The 24487-nt window shown below is 43.9% G+C and overlaps 2 protein-coding genes across 7 annotated transcripts in view; both read right to left on the reverse strand.

The window, feature by feature from the left end:
• Nucleotides 1-11290, reverse strand: part of mcf2la (mcf.2 cell line derived transforming sequence-like a) — a 32366-nt gene extending 21076 nt beyond the window's left edge. The window contains exon 1 of one of the 5 annotated variants that reach the window (XM_058050806.2): nucleotides 9165-9389. In XM_058050806.2, coding sequence (XP_057906789.2) covers nucleotides 9165-9237 — 73 coding nt within the window. In that variant the 5' untranslated portion in view covers nucleotides 9238-9389. Of the gene's footprint in view, nucleotides 1-4920; nucleotides 5163-8434; nucleotides 9111-9164; nucleotides 9390-10974 lie in introns of those variants that run through there. The other 4 variants (XM_058050804.2, XM_058050803.2, XM_078796791.1 and 1 more) reach the window with 4 other exon arrangements.
• A 1328-nt stretch (nucleotides 11291-12618) lies between these two features.
• Nucleotides 12619-22897, reverse strand: arhgef7b (Rho guanine nucleotide exchange factor (GEF) 7b). 2 transcript variants are annotated; one of them, XM_058051035.2, is made up of 22 exons: nucleotides 22579-22897; nucleotides 21951-22034; nucleotides 19868-19952; nucleotides 19669-19784; nucleotides 19396-19600; nucleotides 17944-18035; nucleotides 17481-17575; nucleotides 17257-17352; nucleotides 16753-16875; nucleotides 16545-16683; nucleotides 16407-16466; nucleotides 16194-16340; nucleotides 16023-16109; nucleotides 15008-15086; nucleotides 14781-14911; nucleotides 14486-14698; nucleotides 14301-14394; nucleotides 14135-14224; nucleotides 13655-13813; nucleotides 13402-13498; nucleotides 13276-13330; nucleotides 12619-13209 (listed from the first exon to the last, which is right to left on the reverse strand). In XM_058051035.2, exons 1-22 carry the CDS (start codon nucleotides 22741-22743, stop codon nucleotides 13087-13089), a joined length of 2535 nt encoding a protein of 844 aa, XP_057907018.2. In that variant the 5' UTR covers nucleotides 22744-22897; the 3' UTR covers nucleotides 12619-13086. The 2 variants fall into 2 exon arrangements, with proteins under 2 accessions (XP_057907018.2, XP_057907020.2); XM_058051037.2 differs by lacking the exon at nucleotides 13655-13813 and having other exon boundaries at nucleotides 22579-22896.
• Nucleotides 22898-24487: the final 1590 nt, after the last annotated feature.

Raw genomic sequence — 24487 nt, forward strand, 5'->3', positions numbered from 1 at the left:
TTTTTTGTTAAAGGAGACCAATTATGCGCATTTTTCAGTCCTCATTGTCATACACACTTTGTCAGAAGCACTGCTGGTGCTGTTGAGCTCAGAAGCTGGATGTGAGGGCGCCACGTTTACTACTAACTGCAGACAATCTTGACACAACATCGATAGTGGAAATGCGGTCATTACATGTTTATGTGCGGGACTACCATGTTCCAGACTGTGAGCACTGTGGTCGGTATCCGACATTAATGCACCTTTCCAGGCGAGAGTGCACTGCTTTTGGGTTCAGCAACAATTTGGCGGATATTTCACATGCTAATTATGTCCCTTAAAGGACACAACTAGACTCCTGTGATGCACCTATTTCTAACCGCGTCGTGCAACTCAAACCTACAACTTCCTGGTGCCCAGGCCAAATCCCCAAACGCCGAGCTACTGCTGTCGCCAGTTCTTTTTTTGGTAATAAATTATAGTAGTGAAAAAGCCACCACAAGAAGGAAAGGTAGGAAAAGGTATGGAATTTACAATATGGTAAGATGGATACGTGGCACAGCCGCAGGTCCCCTTGGCAGACTTCAAACAAACCACAAGCATTCCAGCAAAGCCGAGAAGCCTCTAATTTGACCGAAAACAACGCTCCGCTATAATTAGTCACTACTACAGCATAGAGGGTGAGAAGCTGGGAAAGAAGGACTTTGCAGCAAATAAGCATTACTAATACGCTTTGTGTGTGTCGTCTGCAGTTGCGGTTTCATGTGTCTGGCGCAAGATTCAGACCGGCAACAGTAACCTTCGTACATTGGTGAACCTCGTTGGTACATTGGTAAACCTCACTCCCTTACGCCTTAAAGAACCGCGCTGGATGACAGCCCGGGATTTTAGGTTAGCGCCTTGGTGACCATCGCTACATATTTATATGTTGCACTGTTTAGGTGTTAAGGAGGTTCTAAGTAGAGCTCCAACACGCAAAAAAGAAATTGGAGTGAGACAAAAAAATCAGCAAGCAATTTATTGCTATTAGGCTATAAATCAGCTGACCAAAAGTTTAAAATCATAGCTAAAAAAAAAAACACACCCTGAAACTAGAATTTTAGAATTTAGCTGTGCCATTCTTGTTCACCACAAAAATGTGGGCATGCTTGATGCCAGTGTTTCCTGACAGCTAGAGGGATGTTGGTCCAGGGGGTGAATCCACTGTCTGAAACTCCACTTTGCCATACATGCCCAAATGTTCTCAATTGGATTTAGATCAGGGGAACACGCAGGATGCTCCCGAAGAGTGAGGTTATTCCGATGGAAGCAATTTGTCAGGCAAGCATTGTGAACTGCAGTGTTCTCCTGCTGCAAAAGTCATTCATGAGGGATTCTTCCTCTGTGCAACATCTCGACATAGACAACTGCCGTTTGACGCCCCTGTGCAAAGGCGCCTCAAGCTCATGATGCCCCCTCAACTTTGCTTTCTTCATCTTTGTCAACAATCAATCTTTCATCAAGGTAAAAATGATGTAAACCTTTGCTTGTCATTCTGTGGTTTGTGTTAATATATTTGGGTGTCCGGAATGTATACATTGAATTTGCATTATGTCTTCTGGGAAAAATGTATTTGGTTAGAGTACGTTTCGGTTTGAGTCAATGCATGAATGACGCTAACCAAGGTCCCATTCTACTTACTTATCAGTCCACTGACGAAATAAACTTTACCATAGACACAACGTTCAGTGCGCACAAGGGCATCAGACATGCAGGCGTCTTGCTTTCTTCACTGCTACTGAACTCTTAAACTGCCTGCTTTGTATCCAGTCCAATGAAAGAAATCAAACTATGGCTGCTACGAGTGAACCCTCACACACACACACACACATTCACAGTGGAAGTGGGGCACACACAAATAGTGATTATGGGGGGCCGAGAAAAGAATGTCCCTCCGCCTTACTCCGCACCCTTCCCCCCTACCAGCAGATCTCTTCCTCATTTCATTCATGTTTTTTCACAGGCTTAACAGCAACAAATAAGACACATCCCAACATGCATCCCAACATGCATCCCAACATGCATCCCAACATACGAATTTCAATATCAATTTCTCAGTTTCTCAGTCCCTGACACATTTCCTTCCATATGTCAACAGTTACACATACTATATATGTGTCCATTTGGGGGACAGTGAGGAAAAACAGCTGAGAAAGTGACAACAAGGAGGAAGAAGGGAAACCAAGAAGAAACCAAGAGCATGAAGGTCTTTACATGACTGCCGATACTCACAATGCGTTTCCCTTATAATGCCAAAAATGCCTCCAAGTTTTGGCAATTCAAAAACCATTTGTTGTGTCAAGTAATGAAGGCCCAGCTAATACTTTTGGCGTCAAACCACACACACACAAGCTTTTATTTCAGCTAAACACACACGCAAGGCCAGTTTAAATAAAGCAGCCAGTGGTTAATGGCTGCAATTTGGAGTCCGTCTGGTCAAAGTCCCCGGAAGTGAGAGCGCATGGGCCACAGTGCACGCGCATACAACACAGTACATACAAAATGCATTTAAAAGCAGGGGATTTGTACACACACACACACACACCCAGCAGGGGTCCACTCATCAAATTCCAACAGAGGAAATGGACAGTCGCACGTGTATGCATGTTGAGCTGCGAAGCTTTGCCTTCCACTCGGCAGCTGTGTGTGTGTGTTGACCCCTGTAAGGGAAGCCGAGCTCTATTATCTGGCATTACGGTGAGGCTTTACCAAAACTCCATCTGTCACGAACACACACACACACACACATGCACACTCACACCATGCTCAACAACAACTGGGTCATGCAGGACAGTGGTCTGTAATGTGCGTGTATTCTGTTTGTATAATTTGTTGGATGCGCTGGTCTGATGCGGGAAAAGTACTGCTTGTCAAACCATTATGGCAGAAGAAAAATAGGCTTAATGCTTAACTAGCCCATTCTACTTTCATGGCCTTTCATGCAAGTGCAAGGTATGCACTTACATTAGTAGTGTTATCCTTCTTTGGCTTAAAATAAACGACAACAGCCAAAATAAGTGCATAAAATAGCAGCCTTTCTTTAACCGCTCTGGCTCTTCGCAAACTCGTTCTTCACGCAATCAAAATACCAAACATGTCTGTGATGTCATCAGCGGATGACACTGTAGTTCTTTGCTAGCTAACACAGTTATGCCACATGTCTATTTTCTTTTGATCACGAAAGTTGCTAGTGCCGGCACTTCCATCAAGAAGGTGAGAAAGACGACAAGTGAATCACGTCTTCAGAGAACTCAAAAATAATGTACAATGTTCATATGTCCCTTTCATTCCTCAGTATATTGTACAGTATTTAGCTGGATTTTGAAATGCTTTCTGAATGTAAAACTATAAAAAGGTGTTTCAGCTTTCTGGAATTGCTTCACTGGATTTGCATTATTTCTTATGAGGAATTTTTTTTTTTTGTCCCGTCCAGCCATCTAAATGCCCTTACATACAGATTTGCTCTATGTCTGGAAAGGTGTTGGCTACAACTTCCCTGTACCATGAAATTTTATTTGCTGTGATTTGATGTTTTTGTTATGCGCATTTGGAGCGACCGGACCGGAGCAAGAAGAAACACAGAAAAGAAGAAGAGAAACCTGGGTGGGGTTGGGGTTCGGGGGGGCAGGGGGTGGGTGACAGTAGAGAGAGAGACAAAAACAGCAGCAACAACAATTCCCATAACAACAACAGTGACAAACAGGACTGAGGAACTTATGAGGAAAAATTGACTCGGTTAGAGTATGTTTCGGTTAGAGTCGGACCCTCTGGAACAAATGAATGACGCCACTAACCAAGGTTCCATTGTATTGCCTTGCATGTGCATTTGACACCATGCCGGAGGGCTATGATTCTGGCCTGCACGACACCTCACTGGATGCTAAAGTTTAGTGGGTCATCAGTCGCCTGTGGGAAGGTGAGCTGCTGCCCCCTGATAGTTCAGCACCCGAGTGTGAACGTCAGATATGTGCACCAGCAAGACTGAAGTGGTCTTTTGAAATGCAGAGATGCATTTATTGCTTTGTCATATTTCAAAACAGTGGACTCATTGTGTTCTCTTGTTACGTGAATGCAGGGGCTGTTTTCAGAACAGGGACCAAATAAAAGGTGCGTTACATTGAAATGATTCAAAGTTGTTGCCTGCTTTGTGCATGCACACAGCTCACATGGCAGATTGCATTATGAGAGCTAGGCAGCTTCTAATCTTGACTAGGCAAGTCGCAAAGCGTGCAAGGGTTTTGATACGGTCGCAGCCACCGCGTGTCTGCTGGGATACCTGCATGCAGAGAAAACACACACATGCACGCGCACATAGAGTGAAGTGGAGAAAATGGTGACTTTCTCTCTTTATAAAAGGTGTATTCCCCAGTGTTACTACCAGAAGACAACAGTAAGTATTAAATGGGACACAGTCCAAACACACACACACACATATGTATGCGCTTTACTCCCAGGACAAAATGCATGGTTTGCATTAAGTAACACTGATGGACAGTGATGCTTTCAACACAGGAAGTGTCTTGGGGCAACAGAAATCAATGACCACGGCAAAATGGGCAGTGCGCCTTCATAACATGATGGTCGTACAATCATACGCCGCTCTGCACATCCTCGTGCTTTCGCCAGGAACATTCTGCGCGGTGATCAGCTGATTCAAGATGATGATTTCCAATGGAACAACATGACCTCTTTTTGCAGATTCAACTCAATTCAAGCAAGATTTTGCGCATGTGAAGTGGTGCCAAGGAATCAGAAGTCTGCAAAACATTGTGCACCTTCATAGCTATTCACATCCTGCATGCACAAGAATACAAATATATTATAATACACAACATCTAATTTAATAATATATAAAAAATACAAGTAACATCCTGCAAAACAACAACTGAGAAGTTACTCTACCTGTCAACACCTTCAGTTGCAACCACAGCCTGGTGATATCAAAGCACAGTTGAGACACTCGGTTCACAGCCATCATTGCTGGTAGCCGTCTGGCCCCCCTTCGGATACATGCTGTTAGAGAACATCCCCATGGAAGTTTAGGCACCGGCAATCCATTCCATCACAGCTGAGGAGGACCCAAGCTGCTGTCACTGAACAGTGGCTTGGCGCACACACACACCCGCATGAACACACACACACACACTTCCACAGAAAGTAACCCCCCCGGGCAGGCGGAGCCACAAAAGGTCCGCCCCTAGTTTCACATTTCAGTGTTTCTGCACAAAGAGCATCCCTAATGGGCTACACAGAAGTTGTTAACATCTATATATTTAGATCTGCTTTTGTCACACGTACTCTATGTACACATGCATGTGCACACACACACACACACACAAAGTCACCCTGAGGATATCAAATCACTAAAACAAAACCTATTATGCTCATTTCCATTATGTAACTGATTCACTTCCTTTTGCAGGAAGAAAAGCCACAAGGTGTGGTTGCCGTGTTGCCGTTATAATAGCCGTGTGAAACAGGTAGCACACTTCACTCCCTAGCTTAATAGCAGCTAGAGTTGACACAAAATGATTAGGTTGAATCAGTACACAAGCTTAATCTTGTCTGCCACATACAGCTAAAATATGACGCTCATTATTTATCACTTGGTGGAATAAATGAAAACAGATTGTTTTGGCGGGAAGCACAAATCCAAAGAAATACAGCTGGAATAGGCGCAGATTCTAGAAGACCGAGAAAGCTTTCTATGCTGGTTATTGTGTGTAGCTGCTCTATCTGACACAACAACTCAATAAAAAGGGTCAATACAAAGTTTTTGGACTAATAATAAGCAGCATTCAACCACAAAACAGCATGATTTATTATTATTATATTTCGGAAAAGCTGTGATAAAGAGTGACGCTGCAAACTTGGAAGCATGAAGTGGGGAGGGATTACTGTAATATATTTACTTTCATAGCTACATACACTTCCTGAGGATAAGCGGCATAGAAAAGGATGGATGGAGCTCTAAGTGTTAAAAAATAAACCCCTTGGAAAGGTAAGGAACTTGACGCTGAAATAAATTCCTAGTGTGTAAATGGGAACACGTGCGTCCATGGGATGTAAATGAGACATCTGTGTGTGTGTGTGTGTGGGATGTGGTGCAGACTAGACATCATTTATTTATTTATTTGACACACAATTGACTCCTTCCGCTGCCGGTTGAAATGCTATTGGTTCAATAGAGAGTAAACAGGAAGACACCACTTAGGACGTGCCTCAGACCAGAAGAAGATGACAGAATAAAGAGTGATGATACTCGATATCCTTTATCCTCTTGCTTCTTATGACCTGCATGGAATAGAGCTGGCTTGTGTTTGCATTTATGCTAACTTAACAGCAAACTACTACTTTGTGCTCCAGCGTAGATCCTGTTATAGCTCTTCAGTAGGGGCTGACCGTGTTAGTTGCAATTCTCTGCCAAAACGCTAGGGGGTAGTGTTTTCCTGAAGGTTCACTAGCTATTTAGCTTCCGGCGTAGTAGTCGTAGTGAACAAGGGCAGCTGAAACGACAACCAGATCATTGTTGGAGCCGGAATATCAGTCACTTTAATTGCTCCGAAACCACCCCTACAGGTTTTATATCATATTCATAGACTGAAACTGCTCAGATTTGCAAATGTGTTCACTGAAACGCTCCTCAATTTGTCCCATGGTTTCTTTGGTTTTGGCATTTTAAAACGGAGGGACGCAAATTACAGACTAAAGAAAAGCCGACCAATCACAGCGCTGCGGTTCAAGTCACAGCGGACATGAGCCAAACGCTGACATTATGAAGCTTTCACATTCATCAACATGTGAAGTTGTCATTATAATAGTTCCTCGCAGCATACAACATTTTGGACCCTATTTATGTACATGTGGGGAGGTCCTGCACAGGTCCCCAATATGAAGGAAAATAAATCCTGTTAGGATAAACTTTAACAGAAGCGAAGAGTGTTAATTAGCAGCCTCATGGAAGGCAACAAACATACAGTATGTGCGGTGTCATTATGGTTGTGGGAGGTGGACAGTTGCATTACATCCGTGTAAAAGGGGCATCACAAGAAGCAGATGAAATAATTGAGAACAGTGTAATAATCATCTTGGGATTTTCACTAAAAGAGGAAGTCACCCACCGGAAACAAAGACACGCCCACCTGGGATGCTCACAATGCATACAGGGGACTACCAAGGAACTTGAGAGCACTTGAGCAACACATTTTGATGGTGCAATTGTTTGATTGCGAGTTTTCTTACTCCTCAGAGCTGCCCATAAAGTAAACAACAAATTTAAAGTCACTGCAGCAAAGTACCGTCTGAATGGTACTACGGTATAGACGCCCTAGGTTCCCAAAGAGTGACACAAAATATCAGGTTGAAGACCATCAATCTAGCGCCTTTTGCTCTGGTCTGCCGTCGGATTCGCCAGCAGGTTTCGGGGAGCTGGACTGCTGCGTGCTGTTAAGAAGGAGCAAGACCGGCGGCGTGTATGCTGAGGGAACGGCGGTGCTGTTTGGTTCTGACAGTGAAGAGGATGACTTTAGTGGTTTTAGTTTCCAGGAGGAGGACAAGGACAGCAATGAATTTTTGACTTTTCTGTTTAACCAACTGTATTAAATGCACCATTTGGGGAAAAAAAGCATTTAATTAAATATAAAAAATATATATTTAACCCCGCCTCTTGCCCGAAGACAGCTGGGATAGGCTCTAGCACCCCCCACGACCCTCGTGAGGAAAAGCGGTAGAAAATGAATGAATGAATGAAATATATATTTATACTAAATATCCCAGGTTACATGGGGACATGGATAGTTTTATCCACAATAGGCACAATGTAGCAAGGCTCAACGTGCTCAATGTAGTGTTTAAACCCAGAAGCTGTTCCTTTATGAACTGTGTTCAATTCATAACAAAACCATCATACTAAATGGAAGGTAAAATCGGTTTGATGTAGCCCTGCCGAGGTGGCAAAACATATCCTAGGAGCTCTCTTGCTAAAAATACACAGACGACTCTAAATATAAAGACCAAAAGAAATGGATCAAAGGAACGGTGACGGACATTCGGGTCCAAAAATAAACTCACAATCAGGTTGAATGGTTAGGAACAGTTGACATGCAAGCACACAGATCCAACACACTTTTTGGAGCCACCTTGAATAAACCAGGATGTAGTACTTCTTTATAGCCATGCTATAAAATAGGATGCGTCACCAATGTCACGTTGGCGATCCCATTATTGTCATTATGCAGTGGACTGTGGCTTTAATTTAGTTTTGACTAGCGTGTGTTACAAAAGCAGGTTCATACGGTTGCAAATAGTTACGGAAGCACGAGCTTCAGATCGAGCACTTGATGGTCACGTTGTGTTTACATCCATGCAGATGTATGAAGGCAATAATAGGTAGGTGAAATAGGACACACACACTTACAAAGCAGCTGTTGGCAGCACTGGGCGTATGTGTAGTAGCTCTCCATCTGTGCCACTGAGATGCAGACAAACCTCTCACCTCCCGACTTCTTCCTACTCATCATTTCCCACGCCTCCTCTTCCTCCCGTTCCATCTATACCGCCACGGGTAACGAAAGGACTAGCTCCTGCCTCCCGTATTCCGCTCATGTGTATTTGTCCGTCTCCCTTGTGTGCACACACACACGTGCACCTGTCAACTTGTGTGATCACGCCCCCTCCGCCTGTCCCGCCTCTGCATGTCGCTCCGCAAACTGGTACCAAGACTGGCAGAGAAGACATAAATAACACCAAACTCCCCAAAAAAACGCAGTCTTGATTCCACAATCACGTATGCCGTCAGAAGTCCTCATGGATTTGTTTGGTCCTGCATAACACTTCAAGCAAAGAAATCAACTTTAAGGGACCAGAGTCCAGAAAGTCTTAACATTATCCCAGCCGCACAAAGGTCGTCGTTACTACTGACATACCGACTCAGCTGTCTGTGCCTTCAAAACACACATTGGTGGCCCGGAGGGATCACAGTGTTTGCTTAGAAATGATCAAACAGCAAATGTCCACAAAACAAGATAGCTTCTCTGACCTGTTTGGTTTCGTGCTCTCGGCAGAATGCTCTGTTGTCTTACGTAAATATGGATCGGGCGTGTGACTGCCGTGGAAGACAGGCAGCGTCCAACAAAAACATTGCTTACCCGAGTTGTCAATCTGCGAGTATTTCGTATCGTCATTGTCTGCTGCTCCTCCGTAGCAAAGACAGGGCGACATGATGAGGACAAACAATGGCTTGTATTGCTATTCTGCTGAGCTTCTTCTGCTTTTAGACTTCTTTGTTTGTGTTGCTCAACCTTTGGTAGCATGTCAGCTGAGCCACACGTCTGCGTATGTATAACGTTTGTTAGCAATTAGCCAGCTAATCAGTGACTAAGGTCAAGCGACCGCGTCCGCATTTAAAGAAACACGACCACAGCATACGGAACAAGGTCTGCGACTGGACGCTACACATACTCTAGGTGGTACAACACTAACCTGAAATGGGATGGTGGCCTCGCCAGAACGTGTCAGGGTTAAGCGGGCCAAAAGACCAAGTGTGAAGGAGTTGACCCAACAGAGTTTGGAGCTCTTGAATCACCTCCACCAGAGACATGGTCCCCTGCAACTGTCATACTAACACTATCCCCACTAGCGCTGCTGCTTGCTGTTGTGTATGTTTATTTTACTTGATGTCTGTGCTGCTTTATCAGAGGAAGAGGGAGGTGGAGGAGGGTGGCCTCGGACATAACCCCCCCCTTCATCTACTTACATTTATTTACAGCACGCCCTTCTGGGCACGACGGAAAATTAAGCTGGAGCTTTCTATTAAAAAGGTGAGAAATATGCGTTTTTTTGTTCATATTTTTATGAATATTATCTTGTGAATTTAAAGAAAAGAAAAATTTCCTTATTTGATTTTTTCTTTATTTAAAGCGTAGAAAAAAAATACGATTTTTGACATTATTAGATCTTTTCGGACTTAGTCACCTTTCCACCCAATATAGTGGATATACCTGACAGTAGAAAACAAGTAATTTCAGACATAATTAAGGTTCATGCTTGTGTGTGTTGCTATAAATATTTTATGTTATTTTGTCTATTGTGATATAATCCACACTTGCAATATAAGCCTGTTGTTCCACAGGTCTGGTGATTGTGTGTCTCACTGAAGATGACCAGTGTGGAATACTGCATATCATCGCAATGTCTTTGAATGCCTTATTTTTTTGTATTGTAGTTAATTTAGCTACTTTTACGCTTGAAAATTCTTAATTTAGGGATTAGGGTTAGGGTTAGGGATTTAGTGTCTATAATGTGCTTCAATATACTTGCCTAAAAAAATGTGTTTATCCACAAAAGAGCATAATACAGGAATTCATATATTTTTGTGTACATTTACCATAATGTATTCATTAGCAGCGCCAAAGTAACTGAAATTGTCTCTAATGTGTGTTGTTCCAAGGACAAACAGAGAGATGTTGGCGAGTTGAAGATACACACTGAGCACTGCTGTTAAGGTAGGAATAAAGTTGCCTCTACCGACATAACAGCCAGGCATGGCTTGCCATGATGTTCATTCATTCATTTTCTACCGCTTTTTCCTCACGAGGGTTGCAGGGGTGCTGGAGCCTATCCCAGCTGTCTTCGGGCAAGAGGCGGGGTACACCCTGGACTGGTCGCCAGTCACAGGGCACATATAGACAAACAACCATTCACACTCACATTCATACAATTTGGAGTGGCCAATTAGCCTAGCATGTTTTTGAAATGTGGGAGGAAACCGGAGTACCCGGAGAAAACCCGGGGAGAACATGCAAACTCCACACAGAGATGGCCGAGGGTGGAATTGAACCCTGGTCTCCTAGCTGTGAGGTCTGCGCGCTAACCACTAGACCGCCGTGTCGCCCTGCCATGATGTTAACCTAGTTAATTAAATAACTTATTTACCGCAGTTAATTAGAGGTTTCCTACCACCAACTGCAGACAGCTCCTCCAGCGTTTGCTCCAGCTCCTCTTGTACAGACAGCAGTCCTCCCATCCTGGTGATGAGAATCGGTCAAGTCCAAGACCCAAGACCCAAGACCCAAAGCGGATCGTCTTCTTCACCAGTGTCACACGGGCTCCTGAAAGAGAGCGACACTAAACATGGTTGCAAAACCAGCACCAACAGACATACAAGTGAACATGAGGCCATGTTAACAGGTTCTGGAATCAAACTAGCAGACGCACGAGGCGGCGTGCCAATTTTAAACACAGCGTTTCCCTCAACCACACAAACATCTGAGAACAATCCAATAAGATCTTGGCAAATTCCTGGTTCAGTTTACCAGTTTTGTTCACAGTGGCTCCTTTGATGGAATTTCACAATAGAGCAGCATGGCTTCTAGTCATAAGGACGGAGATCTTGTGATGGGCCAGACTAAATAAAGACCAAGGCCAGGTCCACATGCACCACAATGTCAGTGGGAACGGCCATGTTTACATCAGTTGAACTGAACTGATGTAGCTATTTCCTAAACGTGGAACACAATGTGACGTATTAGCATGCCTACCGGTAACTGTTGCTGTATTCCGGGAGCGCAATTACCCGTTAAAATGCTCAGCATGCATTAAAAGTCAAATAAAAGCACAGACAGGTTTGCTGTCTTCGTTTCGTTACCTTACCGTGGTTAGTTCAAGGTCCTCCAGAAGAAGTAGTGTCATAACGTAACAAGTGTTCGTCACAAACGTTACTTTGAAGATCAAACAATTCACTTTGTTTTTGAAGTAACTTTTTGTTCTGCTTTCATCAGGACAGAAAACAAAGTTGTTGAATACGTTCATTCATACACTGCCATAAGTGTGCTAGCAACTAGCTACCAGTAGATGGCAATATAACACAAGTATCACTTGGACTCTGAAGACAAGCACAGATGAAGAAGACAAAGTGTGTTTTTGAGAGATGGCTAAATCCAGAATCCCTGTTGTATTTATAGATGTTGTATTAATAGGCGAACTGGAACATTACACATACTTGACTACAAACACTCTTGTTTGGTACTAAAGAAACCCCCCTTCAGGAGAATGAATACAAAATACAAAAGACGTAGGGACATCTAGTGGTAGAATTAAGTACGTACACAAAAAGGTGGATCAGTACATACGTGTCAACCCTCCCGTTTTCATTGGGAAAATCCCGAATTTTGCCCTTACTTCACCCTTCCTTTTTAAAAGTTTTTCCAGAGTAATCTTGGGGTGGAAATAATCATCTCCGATACAGCCGGTGCGGAATAACTTCCGGTCCGCTCGGCAACAGTCGGGCAACATCGTCTATACAACAGCAGGACAGTCATTCAACGAGTAAAAAATCCAATTATGAGTATCGATTTGGGTATAATTGGCTTAGTATTTACTTGGTTTCGAATTGATAACAAAATGACCCCCCAAAAAACAAAACAGTTTAGTACTAAAGCAAAAATAATTACTGATCTTGAGGAAAAATGAATAGGAACTAGATGGTGACACCTAGTGGTAGAAATAAAAGTACAGAATATATCAGTTACAATATCAGAAAAGAGGACAGCTGTACTGACGAATTTTGTTTGTTAAATGACAACTGCAAAACCACAGTGGAGAGTCATCATTTTATTTCACATACTGACACGCTGGTGAAATAAATAAGGACATGAGATTGCGGAATCATCACCATTGAACACACAATAATAGGGATGCTGTGAAATACATAAGTGAAAGTTATATACGTATTGCAAATAGCTTATTTAATAGAGGTTTTGAATGTTACAAGTGTTTCATTTAAGGCTAATATTGCCAAATAATCTTAAGTGTGATCCAGCAGGGAAAGAAAGTACGTATTACAAAAACATACAGAGTAAAAAAACAACAACGCAATAATAAAAATTGCATAAATGGCATCATAAAAATCATGTACACCATTGTATTGCTTTGGTTTGAGAACACAAATAAACCATAATTAACAAGAGGATCTTCAGCCAACAGCATTTGATGTCATCTTGCCTACAAGCTCACTGGCTTTTATGGTCATTTGGGACGAGTCCCACTGGAAGGTCAAATAGTCTTTGCATGTCAGAGGTTAGTCTCATCCCAGGTCGGGTCATTCATGTTCTTCAAAACTCTCCTGATGATCCTCTCCAGCTCTTTCCTGGCTCGCTGCTCCTCCTCTAATGTCCTTTTCATCCTCTTGTTGTCCTGCAAGATGAGAGTAATGTGACTGACCTCCTCCTGCTGATGGTCCTTTGCAAAGACGACACTCACCTGTTTGAGTTCTTGGACCTCGTCTCTCAAACTGTACACAGTGTCCACCAGGCTCCTGCAGCAGCAAGACGTTATTCTCATAACCAAGCAATTACATTGGCCAATCACACATGGACTATACAGTACCTCTCTTCCATTACAGTTTGCCCGTTACTCCTAGTTTCCTCCACTATGATCTTCTCCTCCTCTGGGAACAACATGTGAACATCCCTCCTGCTGGAGCCTGTTCAAAACATCAAAAGTGGGGAAAAGCTACAGTTTTTTTCCTTCAAACACCACATGACAACATGCATACAAAACAAAAAAACGGACACTAAAGTTCTAACTCTACTTGCAAACTACCCGACTTGCCAGTGTTATTTCTGACTTGCTATCTTACGAGAAAACGAAGCAGTCCTGTAACTAGTGGCGGTCCAGATACTGTCATAATCCGAGTCCTCTGACTGGTCGGAGCACGGCGGGTTGCCCGGGGTGACAGTCACCAGGAGGCTGGAGTCAGCGAGCACATGGTTGTGCATGAGATCAGTCCCTTGCCAGGCTGCCCCATACAGCAAGCAGCGGTGAGAAAATGTTGCGGGTGCGGCGATAGCAGGAAGACGAACCGCAGGTGTTGGATGCAGAACAACATTTAGTCGAAGTTTGGGTTGAAAAATATTTGAAAAGATATTCAGGGAGAAAGTATAATAATCATAATGGGCAGAAAGCAATATATAATAATGCACAGAAATGGTGGAGGTGGAAAAAAGGGAGAAGAGAGAAAAGCCTTGTTAGAGCTGAAAGCTGAGAACAATGTTTTTCAGAGGCAAGCATGCACGTTCATGTCCATGTATAAAATGTTTGAATGTGCGTGTGTACTCACTGGAGTTGAGAGTCTGTCTCGTCTTGGCGCTGGTACAGTACGCCTCAATCACTTTTAGAATCTGGGCATCCTCCTCCAGAGCTGCTGTGCCTGAGAGAGATCATATTGAAGAAGGGAGGCGGTGGGGGGGCATGGAGATTCAACACTTGTAGAGCTTCCCCCTTACTCTTTCGGACAGTGAAGTCCTCTTCAGAGGGTTTCCTTTCAGGCTTCCTCTTGGGGAGCAGCTTCTTCATATTTTTGGGACTCTTGCTCATATCCTGGGCATAGTGGGGGTGTCATTTTTTATTTTACTTTCAAGAGCTCCACATCCTGTAAAGTGTAAAATAACTTATTTCGGTCTGTCAGCACCTCCTTGTTGGAAAGAGCAGCAGATGGCCGGAGAGGAGGTGCCGGCCGAAGGCAACTCATGCTCCAGGGTTTTGGGGTAGTCGGTGGTTCCAGCGGCCCACACATGGGGCTGCCGCCGTATGAGGAAGGATGGGGGAGGGTGTGATAGGCGTGTCCGCCGCTGCCGCCACGAGACTCTGAGTGTCTGGAAGGGGTGGCTGGCACGGAGGGCAACTATTAAGAAGACAGAGGGGGTTGGTCAGTGATGAAGCAGTGAATCCGTGGATTTTGGGTGAAGGTAAAAAGCCAGACTGACTGTGTGACACACGGACTGAGTCCTGTGTGCGTGTGCAGCAGGAGTGTGTGTGTGTTTGGTGAGAAGGTCCAGCCAGTCCAGTAGATCCTGCTGATTGTTGCACGCCACCTGCATCCGCTCACACTGGGAACCTGCACAACGCACACACAACCAGTGAATGACTTATCATGGGGCATGCATGGAAACGACGATAGAAGATAAGAAACCAGATCAATGAAGGGTCTGACCAGAAATTTCAAAAGCATTCTTCAGGTTGTCTCCATCTTCTATCCTGGAAATCAACATGCCCGACAGTGGCATCTTCCCCTTAATGGAAAAAAAATACAAATATTTTGTTTGGGAAGTGGGGTTCCTAATCGAGATGAACTTTCCTTGCAGGCCCATAATTATAGCTCAATTCATTTCTCCATAACTCACATTGTACACATAACAAAGATAAGGAAATGGCGTCTTATTGGAGGGCAGCGGGGTGTGCGGGGACTGCTGGGGTGCTGGGCACTCGGTGGGTGCACTCAGGGGGTAGGGGCGTCGGGGCCAGGTGGGTTGACTGGCGGGGTTGGTGGTGTGCTTCAGCAATGTTCTGGGGTTTTGCTGGGGTGTCCGATGTTCCCACTCTTCTTTTGTTGTTTTGTCTTATGTAAGATTCTGTGATTATAAGTGTGAAAAAAAAAACCCAAAAAAAAACAAAAACTTATTGAATTGGTAACTGCTATGGCGTGGAGAAGGGGTAGGATTTAATAAGCTTTGCTTCTTCCTGCTCCTTTTCAGACATGTGTAGTAATGAGGTGTTGTGTGTATGCATGTATGTGTATGTGTATATATGTATATATGTATGTATGTAGATATTTGTGTATGTATATGTATGTATATATTTGTGTATGTATATGTATGTATATATTTGTGTATGTATATGTATATATATGTATATATATATATATATAAATAGATATTGTAAGTGCATATGTGAGAAAGAATAATGTAACATAGTATTCATGTCTGAAATAAATTAAGAAGAAGAAGAGGAAGAAAGAAGAAATAAATGAAGCATCCATCAATCTTGGCGGGGGAATGCTGGAGCCTATCCCAGGTGTCTTTGGGCAAGAGGCGTGGTTGCCAGCCAATCACAGTGCACATATAGATGAACAAACATTCACACTCACACCTATTGACAATTTAGAGTCGCCAATGAACCTAACATTCATGTTTTGGAATGTGGGAGGCAACAAAATAAAATAAGCAAACCTGGTAGATGAAACCGCTCATCCTCAGACTTGCAGAAAGGAAGAGCAGAGTGTGAGGGAAGAGCACAAGGTAACGCTCGCTTGACTCCTACAAGATATAAACGGTGACTCTTACAAACATTTTCCAACTTCTGGTGTCTGTGTGTAGTCCAAGCGCTCCAGAGGTTCCTACCTGACAGTTCTGAGAGCAGACAGCAGCCTGGGACATGTGAAGAACAGGGCCAAGAGTCTTGATGTCATCGCCTTCCCAGTTCCTGATTGGCTCAGTTAGAATCTGTAACTCCAGATCCTTCTTCTTCCTCGTTTCTTGGCACAGAGCCTGGACAAAGAGGCCGTCCATGAAGCATCTCCCAGGTTAATAATACCTGACGTATTTCTAGCTCACTGCAAGGCTTTGAAATGACGTCATAGAAGCTTGGAGGTCTCCTCTGTCCGGGTGCTGGTCCTAAGATAAAGACATCATCTAAAACTGTTGCCTGGGGACCAGATCATTCAACAGATGCCACTTTTAGGACAGAAGTACCTCCATATGTCTGTCCAATTCCTTCAGAAGGGTGGGGTATTTCTCCATCCGAGTGAAGGGTTTACTCAAACTGGTGGTCAGAGTCAGAATCCCCGGACTGGATGCCCCCTTGGACTCCATATATTCCCCCAACTCCTCGCTACAAAACAGGCAATGTAGACACCTTTCTACTGCTCAAAGGACGCACTCGGTTTTTCTGTGACTTTACCTTTGCTGAGTCAGCACATTGACAGCAGATGGATGGTTTGCACAGTAGGCCACATAAAGGGTCCTCATCTGGGGCATTAGACTCTGGAAGAAGCCTCCTATCCTTTGCTGGCATTCTGGAAGCCTTTAAGGGAAAAAAAACCTGCTAGTTGTCTTTATTATGGGCCTGCAAAGCAGAGCCCAGCAGCAACTTAAAGCTTGTAAGATCACTTGATAGGGCTAGCAACCGGCACGGATACAATGTAGGGTCAGAGGAAGCGACTGCATTACTTCGGTCTAACACCAGATGGCTATGCAGACAAGCTCAAACAGTCTGAGGGACTTCATGTGCTAGATGTTTCATTGCATACGCTGCCCGATCGCACTGCAATAAGATCATCTGAGAACAGCTTTACAGTGTGATTTTAACCACTACCATCTGTCATGCTTTAATGTCTTCACACTTCTATGACCAAAGGGCAACACTTGTGTATTTCTTAGCAGACATATTGTAACTAGTACTGACTTTGTTTGCTCCTCCAAGGACTGAACCAACATCTGCTGGAAGGTTGAGATCTCCTCTAGGTTTCCCTGAATGTGGCTGATGTCGACACTGCTCAGCCTGCAACGAATCATGAAGGAGTCATTTATAATTCAGCGGTTCAGTTTGGTTCTATTTTGGGTCATTTTTACATATTCATGACGCCCATGTACTTGAATCACGATAAATCGCATGAAAAATGACTCAACCTGTCAGTGGGCTGGAGGGAGCGCAGGTACGACACCAGAAGACTTTGTAGCTCCCTTGAATATTCGCTCTCTGCCTCCAGGATGTTCTGTAAGACCTGAACACACACAATGTGGAGTGATGTCACACGGGCAGGACTGTTTCTGTAAGGGACAGGATCAGTGAGTCTGTTTGGAAGGGAGATTCAGGTATGCTAACTGAAGATGGGTGACCATGGCAGCTTGCATTATTAAAACACACACTCATGCAGTACCATCCCCGAGGCAAGGCTGTGGCGGAAAGCAATGGAGTGGAAGCAATAACCCACATTCTCTGCTTGACACACGCACACCAATCCAGCTGCATGGTCATTCATTGGGTGATCAGCTCACAAAAGGATCAATTGCAACAGATTACAAAAGCAGAAATGCAGACACACAACAGGAAAAGCTATTTGTTTTTGCTTTGAGATAAAATGATACTCACTACATTGTAGTAGGTTTTACTGATGATAGATGTGTCAAAACCTTTGGGAGGACTTTTCAGCGTCCCGGACTTTGGTTTGTCAGCTGCTTTGTCTGTACGGCGACAAACATTCAAAGAGCTGAAACAGGCAAAGAGAGTATAAATACAGTACATGCAGCGCCTCCATGCACATCCACTACCCTGCAAATTTGCAGATTTGTGGTGAGGATATTGTTTTTGTTTGGGAGGGAAAGTTTGTTCTTATAATCTCCATAATGAGGCTGGCAAACCATTCATTCATTCATTTTCTACCGCTTTTCCTCACCAGGGTTGCGGGGGTGCTGGAGTCTATCCCAGCTGTCTTCAGGCGAGAGACGGGGTACACCCTGGACTGGTCGCCAGCCAATCACAGGGCACATATAGACAAACAACCATTCACACTCACATTCATACCTATGGCCAATTTGGAGTCGCCAATTAACCTAGCATGTTTTTGGAATGGGGGAGGAAACCGGAATACCCGGAGAAAACCCACGGGGAGAACATGCAAACTCCACACAGAGATGGCCAAGGGTGGAATTGAACCCTGGTCTCCTAGCTATGCGCTAACCACTCGACTGCCGTCGCTGGCAAACCAATGAAATCTAATTCACCCTACATTGGTGAAGCTTGAGTTGCACACAAAATAGTGGAGGACAGACTTCAACTGGCTTGAGGTGGTGTTCTTTATACTATGTAATAATTTATACGTAGCTTGATACAGTATTTACACCCTTAGACACACATCACACCAACACGAGCACACAAACTGTACCGCACAATGCAGGTATTGAACTAGATGCTTTCAATTCCTGAACCATGGGTGCTGGCTTCTGCCTTTGCAGTGGATCATTCTGTTGACGTGGAGAGGGGGTACTGACTTGTCTCACACACCATCCCCCCCAGAGTCACCCCAGGTGCGTTTTTTTCCCTCATAATATTCCAACTTTTTCTCAACCTCTTTTTCTCTTAATATTTTGACTTTATGGGTTTTTTTTCTTTCAAATTTTCTTGTTAAATGATATATTTTTACAATGTGCTGTGAGCCAATAAAAACCAGCCAGGAGCCGCACTTTGAACACCCCTGTCTAAAAAATAATTGATCGTAGTAATTAAATGGGAGGCATGGGTTTATAGTCTCACAGCAAACAGCTCACATTAACCAGATCAATCCACTTCCAGTCATCAGTGAGCAATGTGAATGTGCTCACTGGGAACATCCTGCGATGTTCCCATGTTCCTCTCCATCCAGCATCTGTGGAACTTCCTGGCTTTGTCTGCCAGGCAAGTTTCCTTCCTTCCTTCCTTTCTACCCCAAAACAACACACATGATATCGGTTGTATGCGTGTTTGTGAATTGTTCCTCTTTGGTGTAATCTTGTATGTTTCAGCAGTTCCTAACAGCAGTTCCTCATTGTACCGAGCTGCACCTACCGTGTCCTTTCAGCTCCCGCACATAGTTACTGGGGAACCAGCCACTCTTGCCATTAAGCGAACCTTCCCACCAGCCCCCCTCCTCCTGCCTGCTCACACTAATGATGTCGCCCTTGGAGAAAGACAGTTCGTCCTCATTTGTCTGCTGGAAGGGGAAGCGTGCCTTGACCAGAAAATGGCCACACCCACTTCCCTCCGACATGTCCTGCAGCAAAAGAAGTACACAGAGATGGGAATGTGTGCTGACTTTCAGCATGTGAGACGGTGTCTTACAAGGCTGCGGTACTGAGCTGGTGGCAATTTGGAGGAGCGACTTTGACTGTTCAGCGAATCGAAAGATTTAATCCTCAGCGTGGCGGAATGTGGCACACATGAATCGGAACCTGATTCTGAACACAAGCAGAGTAAAATGACAACTGTCAATCATCTTTAAGATAAAATGAAGAACTTTTCTGCATGTGGCATTCATTACCTTCGGTGGCCTTGCTTAGCGCAACCAGGGAGTTCAGGACCTTGGGGAAGTTGAGTCCCTGAAAGAGGTCATTGACCTCAAAAGGCTGCAGGGTTGAGAAGATGAATTATATATTCAACAGCTGCACGGGGTGTCCAAACTTGTCCAAAAATGAAAGGATGCAAGGGACACTTTGATGCATGTCGATATTACAAAACCGCATCTCAGCTTTGTGAAAAAGATTCTTTGGACAAACACAGGCTGGATGACAAGAGGGTTCACTCTGCATTGGTTCTACACTAAAAGACTGGAGAGAGTGAGCCCTCCACTCATTCAGTCTCTTTGTGGAGGTGGGGATACCAGTGAGTGGATGCAGAGTGCTCGCGGCAAGTTTGAAAGTAGTCCTTATCATCCTTTTCAGTTTTGCCCACTGGGAAAAAGATACTGCTAGAGGTGCAGTAGAGCCTTTATCCCAACAGTCAATACTCACAGTGCTAAATGGTGCGCGCTCACAGACGGTGTTGCTCGCTACATTACAAAAGAAATGCATGTGTTGCATTTTGAATGTTACAAATATTTCAACTTTGTTCTGAAATAATCTTTGTAATATTTATTTTTGTATTTTGTATTAAACCCGCCAAATTAAAGTTTTTTATTGTTAGATTACAACTTTTTTCTCTTAAAATTTTGATTTCACTATTGTAAAATTGCTGCTAATTGTTCCATTTTTGTTGATGTTGTTGTTGTAATTAATTTTCAAAACTGCTGCAGACCGCAAATGGGCCCCCGGGGGGTGCATTTCGGACACCCCTGGTCTAATCCATCCTCTGCTTATGAAAATATCACGACATGACACCACAGCACGTCTGCCTAAAACAATGCCTTTAGTTGCGGGGGGCAGTTGGGACACCGTTCCGGCTACAGTCTGAAGCAGGATTACTCCAAGTCTGAGCTCCCCCTTGTTAATCTCCCCATCGCACACACTTGTGTATAGCCATAATCAAAATACTTCTGAGGCTCTACTGCTCTTGTGTATACAACACACACATTCTGAAGATGTGGATGGAGAAATGTCGATGCATTCTAAACAGCAGATGACTAGTAAGAAATGAGTGACTACAAAATAAAAGGTTAATTACATTCTATGCAGTAAGCCACTCAAACCTAATGTAGACTCAATATAGTTTTCTTATGTGCATTAAAGGCATTTTATTTATTAAAAGCTGTATGAAAGATTGGCCAGAGACGTTTTCCAGTGCCAAAAAATATGATAGCCATATTTAATTAATCACACAGCTCTAGCAGATTCGGAAGTCCTCTACAATCCACTATGTAATCTTCCTTATTGGACAGACAGCCCGTCTCGTCTGAATTACTACGCTGATGTCAGCCAGGCTGCCGCTAATGGAGGCCTTGGCGTCCAGCTCCATGGTTGACATCTAATCAACCTGATTGGAAAATCCAATGCAATGCATGCCATGTTGCGGTACACCAACCTCCCACTCTCCTTTCATTTGTCTTTTGCTCTTCACAATGAAGTCAAGAACTAAAGTAAATACTGTTGTTTGCCAGTGTGTGTGTGTTATTAAAGTCTAATAACAAATGTGTTATTATTTTCAATTCCAATAGAAACATTTTAGAACTCCCACGTGCATCACAATGTGAATCACACAAAAAAACAACCTTGTAAATATTCTAAACTCTCACACCTACTGCAAAGGCAGAGGGTCAAATAGAACTATTTTTGCAGCCTGTTCCCATGGTGACAAGTGTCAGTCTTGTTTTCTATGCTGTAGTTGTATATATTAACTGTTCGATTAATTCAATCAACACAAATGGTATTGTTTATCATGTTAAATGGCATACAGTATTTGTTGTAATTCAACACATTTCTATTGCATGCGTGTAAACGAATGCCTATTTCCGATTTAAAGTTACGTTTTCCTGCCAAATAGTGCGCACCTGTAACTTTGCACACCTGTATGTATTGTTAAAAGATTTGTTTTTATCATTGGTACGAACGATTCATGTGTTGTTGTTTTTTAGTGAGTGTCTTTTCAGTTCTTGGGGACTTTAATGAATCCATGATGACGACGTGACTCACCTCCACGCCGAAAGCCCCGCAACCTTTGATGAACTCGCTAATGTTCCGCTGACGTTCACCATCGGTCCTCGGTTCCTGGAAAAACTACGCACAAAAAAGTCGCTCAGTTAGCGAAGAATATCCACCAACTAATTTGATAACTAGTCTCGGGAGTGTTGAAGATAAATCGACTCGGAAATGGTCTTTATTCCAAGCACTGGTTTGCTACACTTGTCACTTGACGTTTAGCAGTGTTTGGCTAGCGTCTGTGACCAGCTGTACTTCCGGTACGTCTTTCAAATTAAACATTTCTTTGGAGGCGCTTCACACACTTGTGGTTGTAAGTTGCTGATTTTATAAAGACATTGTTACTGATTACTGTAATTTGATTATCGAGGTATGTGCTAGTTCCATTGAAGAATAAAACCCACACAAGCGGATACAATTACATTTATTTCGAAAGAAACGTTTCCTTTCTCCATGCGTGCATGCGCGACCTTGCAGAAACGACGAGGTCTGTGATTTACAGTTTAATAAACAGCCTGTTTTAGTGTATCCCAATGTAAATGTTCACCCTCGTTGTTTGTGCTACGTTTTAAATCGTACATCATAATCATACATTTTCCCCATAGTCTTTCCCAGCACGTACTTTGTCCGTCGTCCCTGGTCTCAGTCGCTCCAGTAGCCTGCACAGCACGACCCCGTCCTGCAGAGACGTCCGGAGAAAAGCCTCCGGATCAGAGATGCTTTTCTTGGGAGACTCCAGGACCCCGAGCGTGATGAGCCACGTTACCGTCTGCTCTGCCGCGTTCATCCTGGACTCTGGAAGGTCATGGGACGATAGCAGGAGCGTCCGTGGCCTCCTCAGTTTAAATCCCTTACTTTTTAATAACAAGGCAAGAGGAGAGAGGAGACGGGTCAGCACATTGTTGAGTCACTCCAGCTCATATTCCAATTTGAAAACACGGATGCCCCCCACCCCACCCCCTTCCAGCTCGCGCGCGCGCTCTCTCTCTCTCTCTCTCTTCCTCTTTCTCTCTCTCCTCCGTGCGGATGCTGGCATCACTTTTTTTTTACCTCGCAGAAACACTGACGTCAAACACAGCAACACAGGTATAAAGACATGTAATCATTTCATCACACCACATGTGTGAACATACAAATTGGTGTATTCCTGTGGTTGCCATTATTAAGTCATTGACCTGGTAACCTTCCATCTGCAGCTGTACCACGCGAGGCAGTGACCCCACCTAGTGGACAGGGATGTAAAATGTCCCTTCATTATCTGTTATACAGTATTTATCACAGCGCAAACGTTCATTTTAAGTGCACAAAACAGCACTAACCTAGCACAAAATGAGACTACTTTGGTTTCATTCCAAGCATGTTGGGAGACTGGTTGACCTTTGGTTGACCTATGTAATAAAGAACTCAAAAATGTATCTGTATCTATCTGTATCTAAGAACTCAAAAACGAAAGCAGTACGGATGTCCATCTTAACTGCACAAAAACCTCAAGAGTAAGACGTTCTTAAAGGCTCCACAGGGTTAAGGAACAAAATAGTCAAGGTCAGATGGATGGATGGATGGAACAATGGAGCGTCAGGTTGTGCAGGGATGTCAAACGGCGTCCCTCATGCAGACTGAAGGCCCTCGTCTGGGTGGTAACGACGGTTTTTTTCAACAGGACAACGCTGTAGTTCACAATGCCAGCCTCACAAAAGACTTCTTTCAGAGAAATAACCTCATAATTTTCCTTTCAGGATGAAGTGGAGTACTGCCGGCATTATCTGTACATTATTGTCCGATGAGCAAAAATAATGACGACAAACTTGAAAACATTACAAATCTCAAAGTGCTACAAAGAAAGCATAAAACCTACAGTGAATCGATAAAACAACACAACAAAAGGTATGTATAGTATATTTATAAAAAAAGGCCTTTGTAAAAAGGTAAGTCTTTAGGCTCCGTTTAAAGGAGTCCACAGTCTGTGGCGCTCTCAGATGGTCGGGAAGAGCATTCCACAGACTGGGAGCAGCCGAGCAGAAGGCTCGATCGCCCATGCTGTGCAGCTTGGTTCTGGGGACCCTGAGGAGGTTGGCTGTGCTAGAGCGAAAGGTGCGTGAGGAAGTCTGGGGGAGGAGGAGTTCCTTTAGGTAGGCTGGAACGTCACCGTGTACACACTGGTGGGTGAGGAGGGCAATCTTGTATTGAATCCTCAGTTCCACAGGGGGCCAGTGCAGTGATTCCAGGATGGGGGTGATATGATCATATTTTCGCACCCTCATCAGGATCCTAGCAGCGCTGTTCTGGATGTATTGGAGCTTGTGGATGCTCTTGCTAGGGATCCCGATGAGGAGCGCATTACAATAATCCAGCCTGGAGGAGACAAAGGCGTGTACCAGTTTTTCAGCATCAGGAAGAGAAAGTGTGGAGCTTGGCAATGTTCCTAAGGTGGTAGAAGGAGTTCTTACACAGATGCTTGATGTGGGAGTCCATTCTCACACCCAGGTTGGTGACTGCCGTGGAGAGTGGAATGACCTGACCAGCAAAGGTGA

The sequence above is a fragment of the Doryrhamphus excisus genome, linkage group LG15 (assembly GCF_037039965.1).
Source record: "Doryrhamphus excisus strain RoL-2023G ecotype Guam linkage group LG15, RoL_Dexc_Guam_v1.1, whole genome shotgun sequence".
Lineage (NCBI taxonomy): Eukaryota > Metazoa > Chordata > Actinopteri > Syngnathiformes > Syngnathidae > Doryrhamphus > Doryrhamphus excisus.

Bases quoted from the DNA above. Each gene is read 5' to 3' on its own strand.
- arhgef7b (XM_058051035.2), bottom strand. From the start codon at position 22,743: ATGAACGCGGCAGAGCAGACGGTAACGTGGCTCATCACGCTCGGGGTC. The intron at 16,110-16,193 runs GTAGGAACCTCT...TATATCTTGTAG, and splicing joins TCTGCTCTCAGAACTGTCAG to GAGTCAAGCGAGCGTTACCT. The intron at 14,699-14,780 runs GTCAGTCTGGCT...TCTTCTTAATAG, and splicing joins CTCAGTCCGTGTGTCACACA to TTGCCCTCCGTGCCAGCCAC.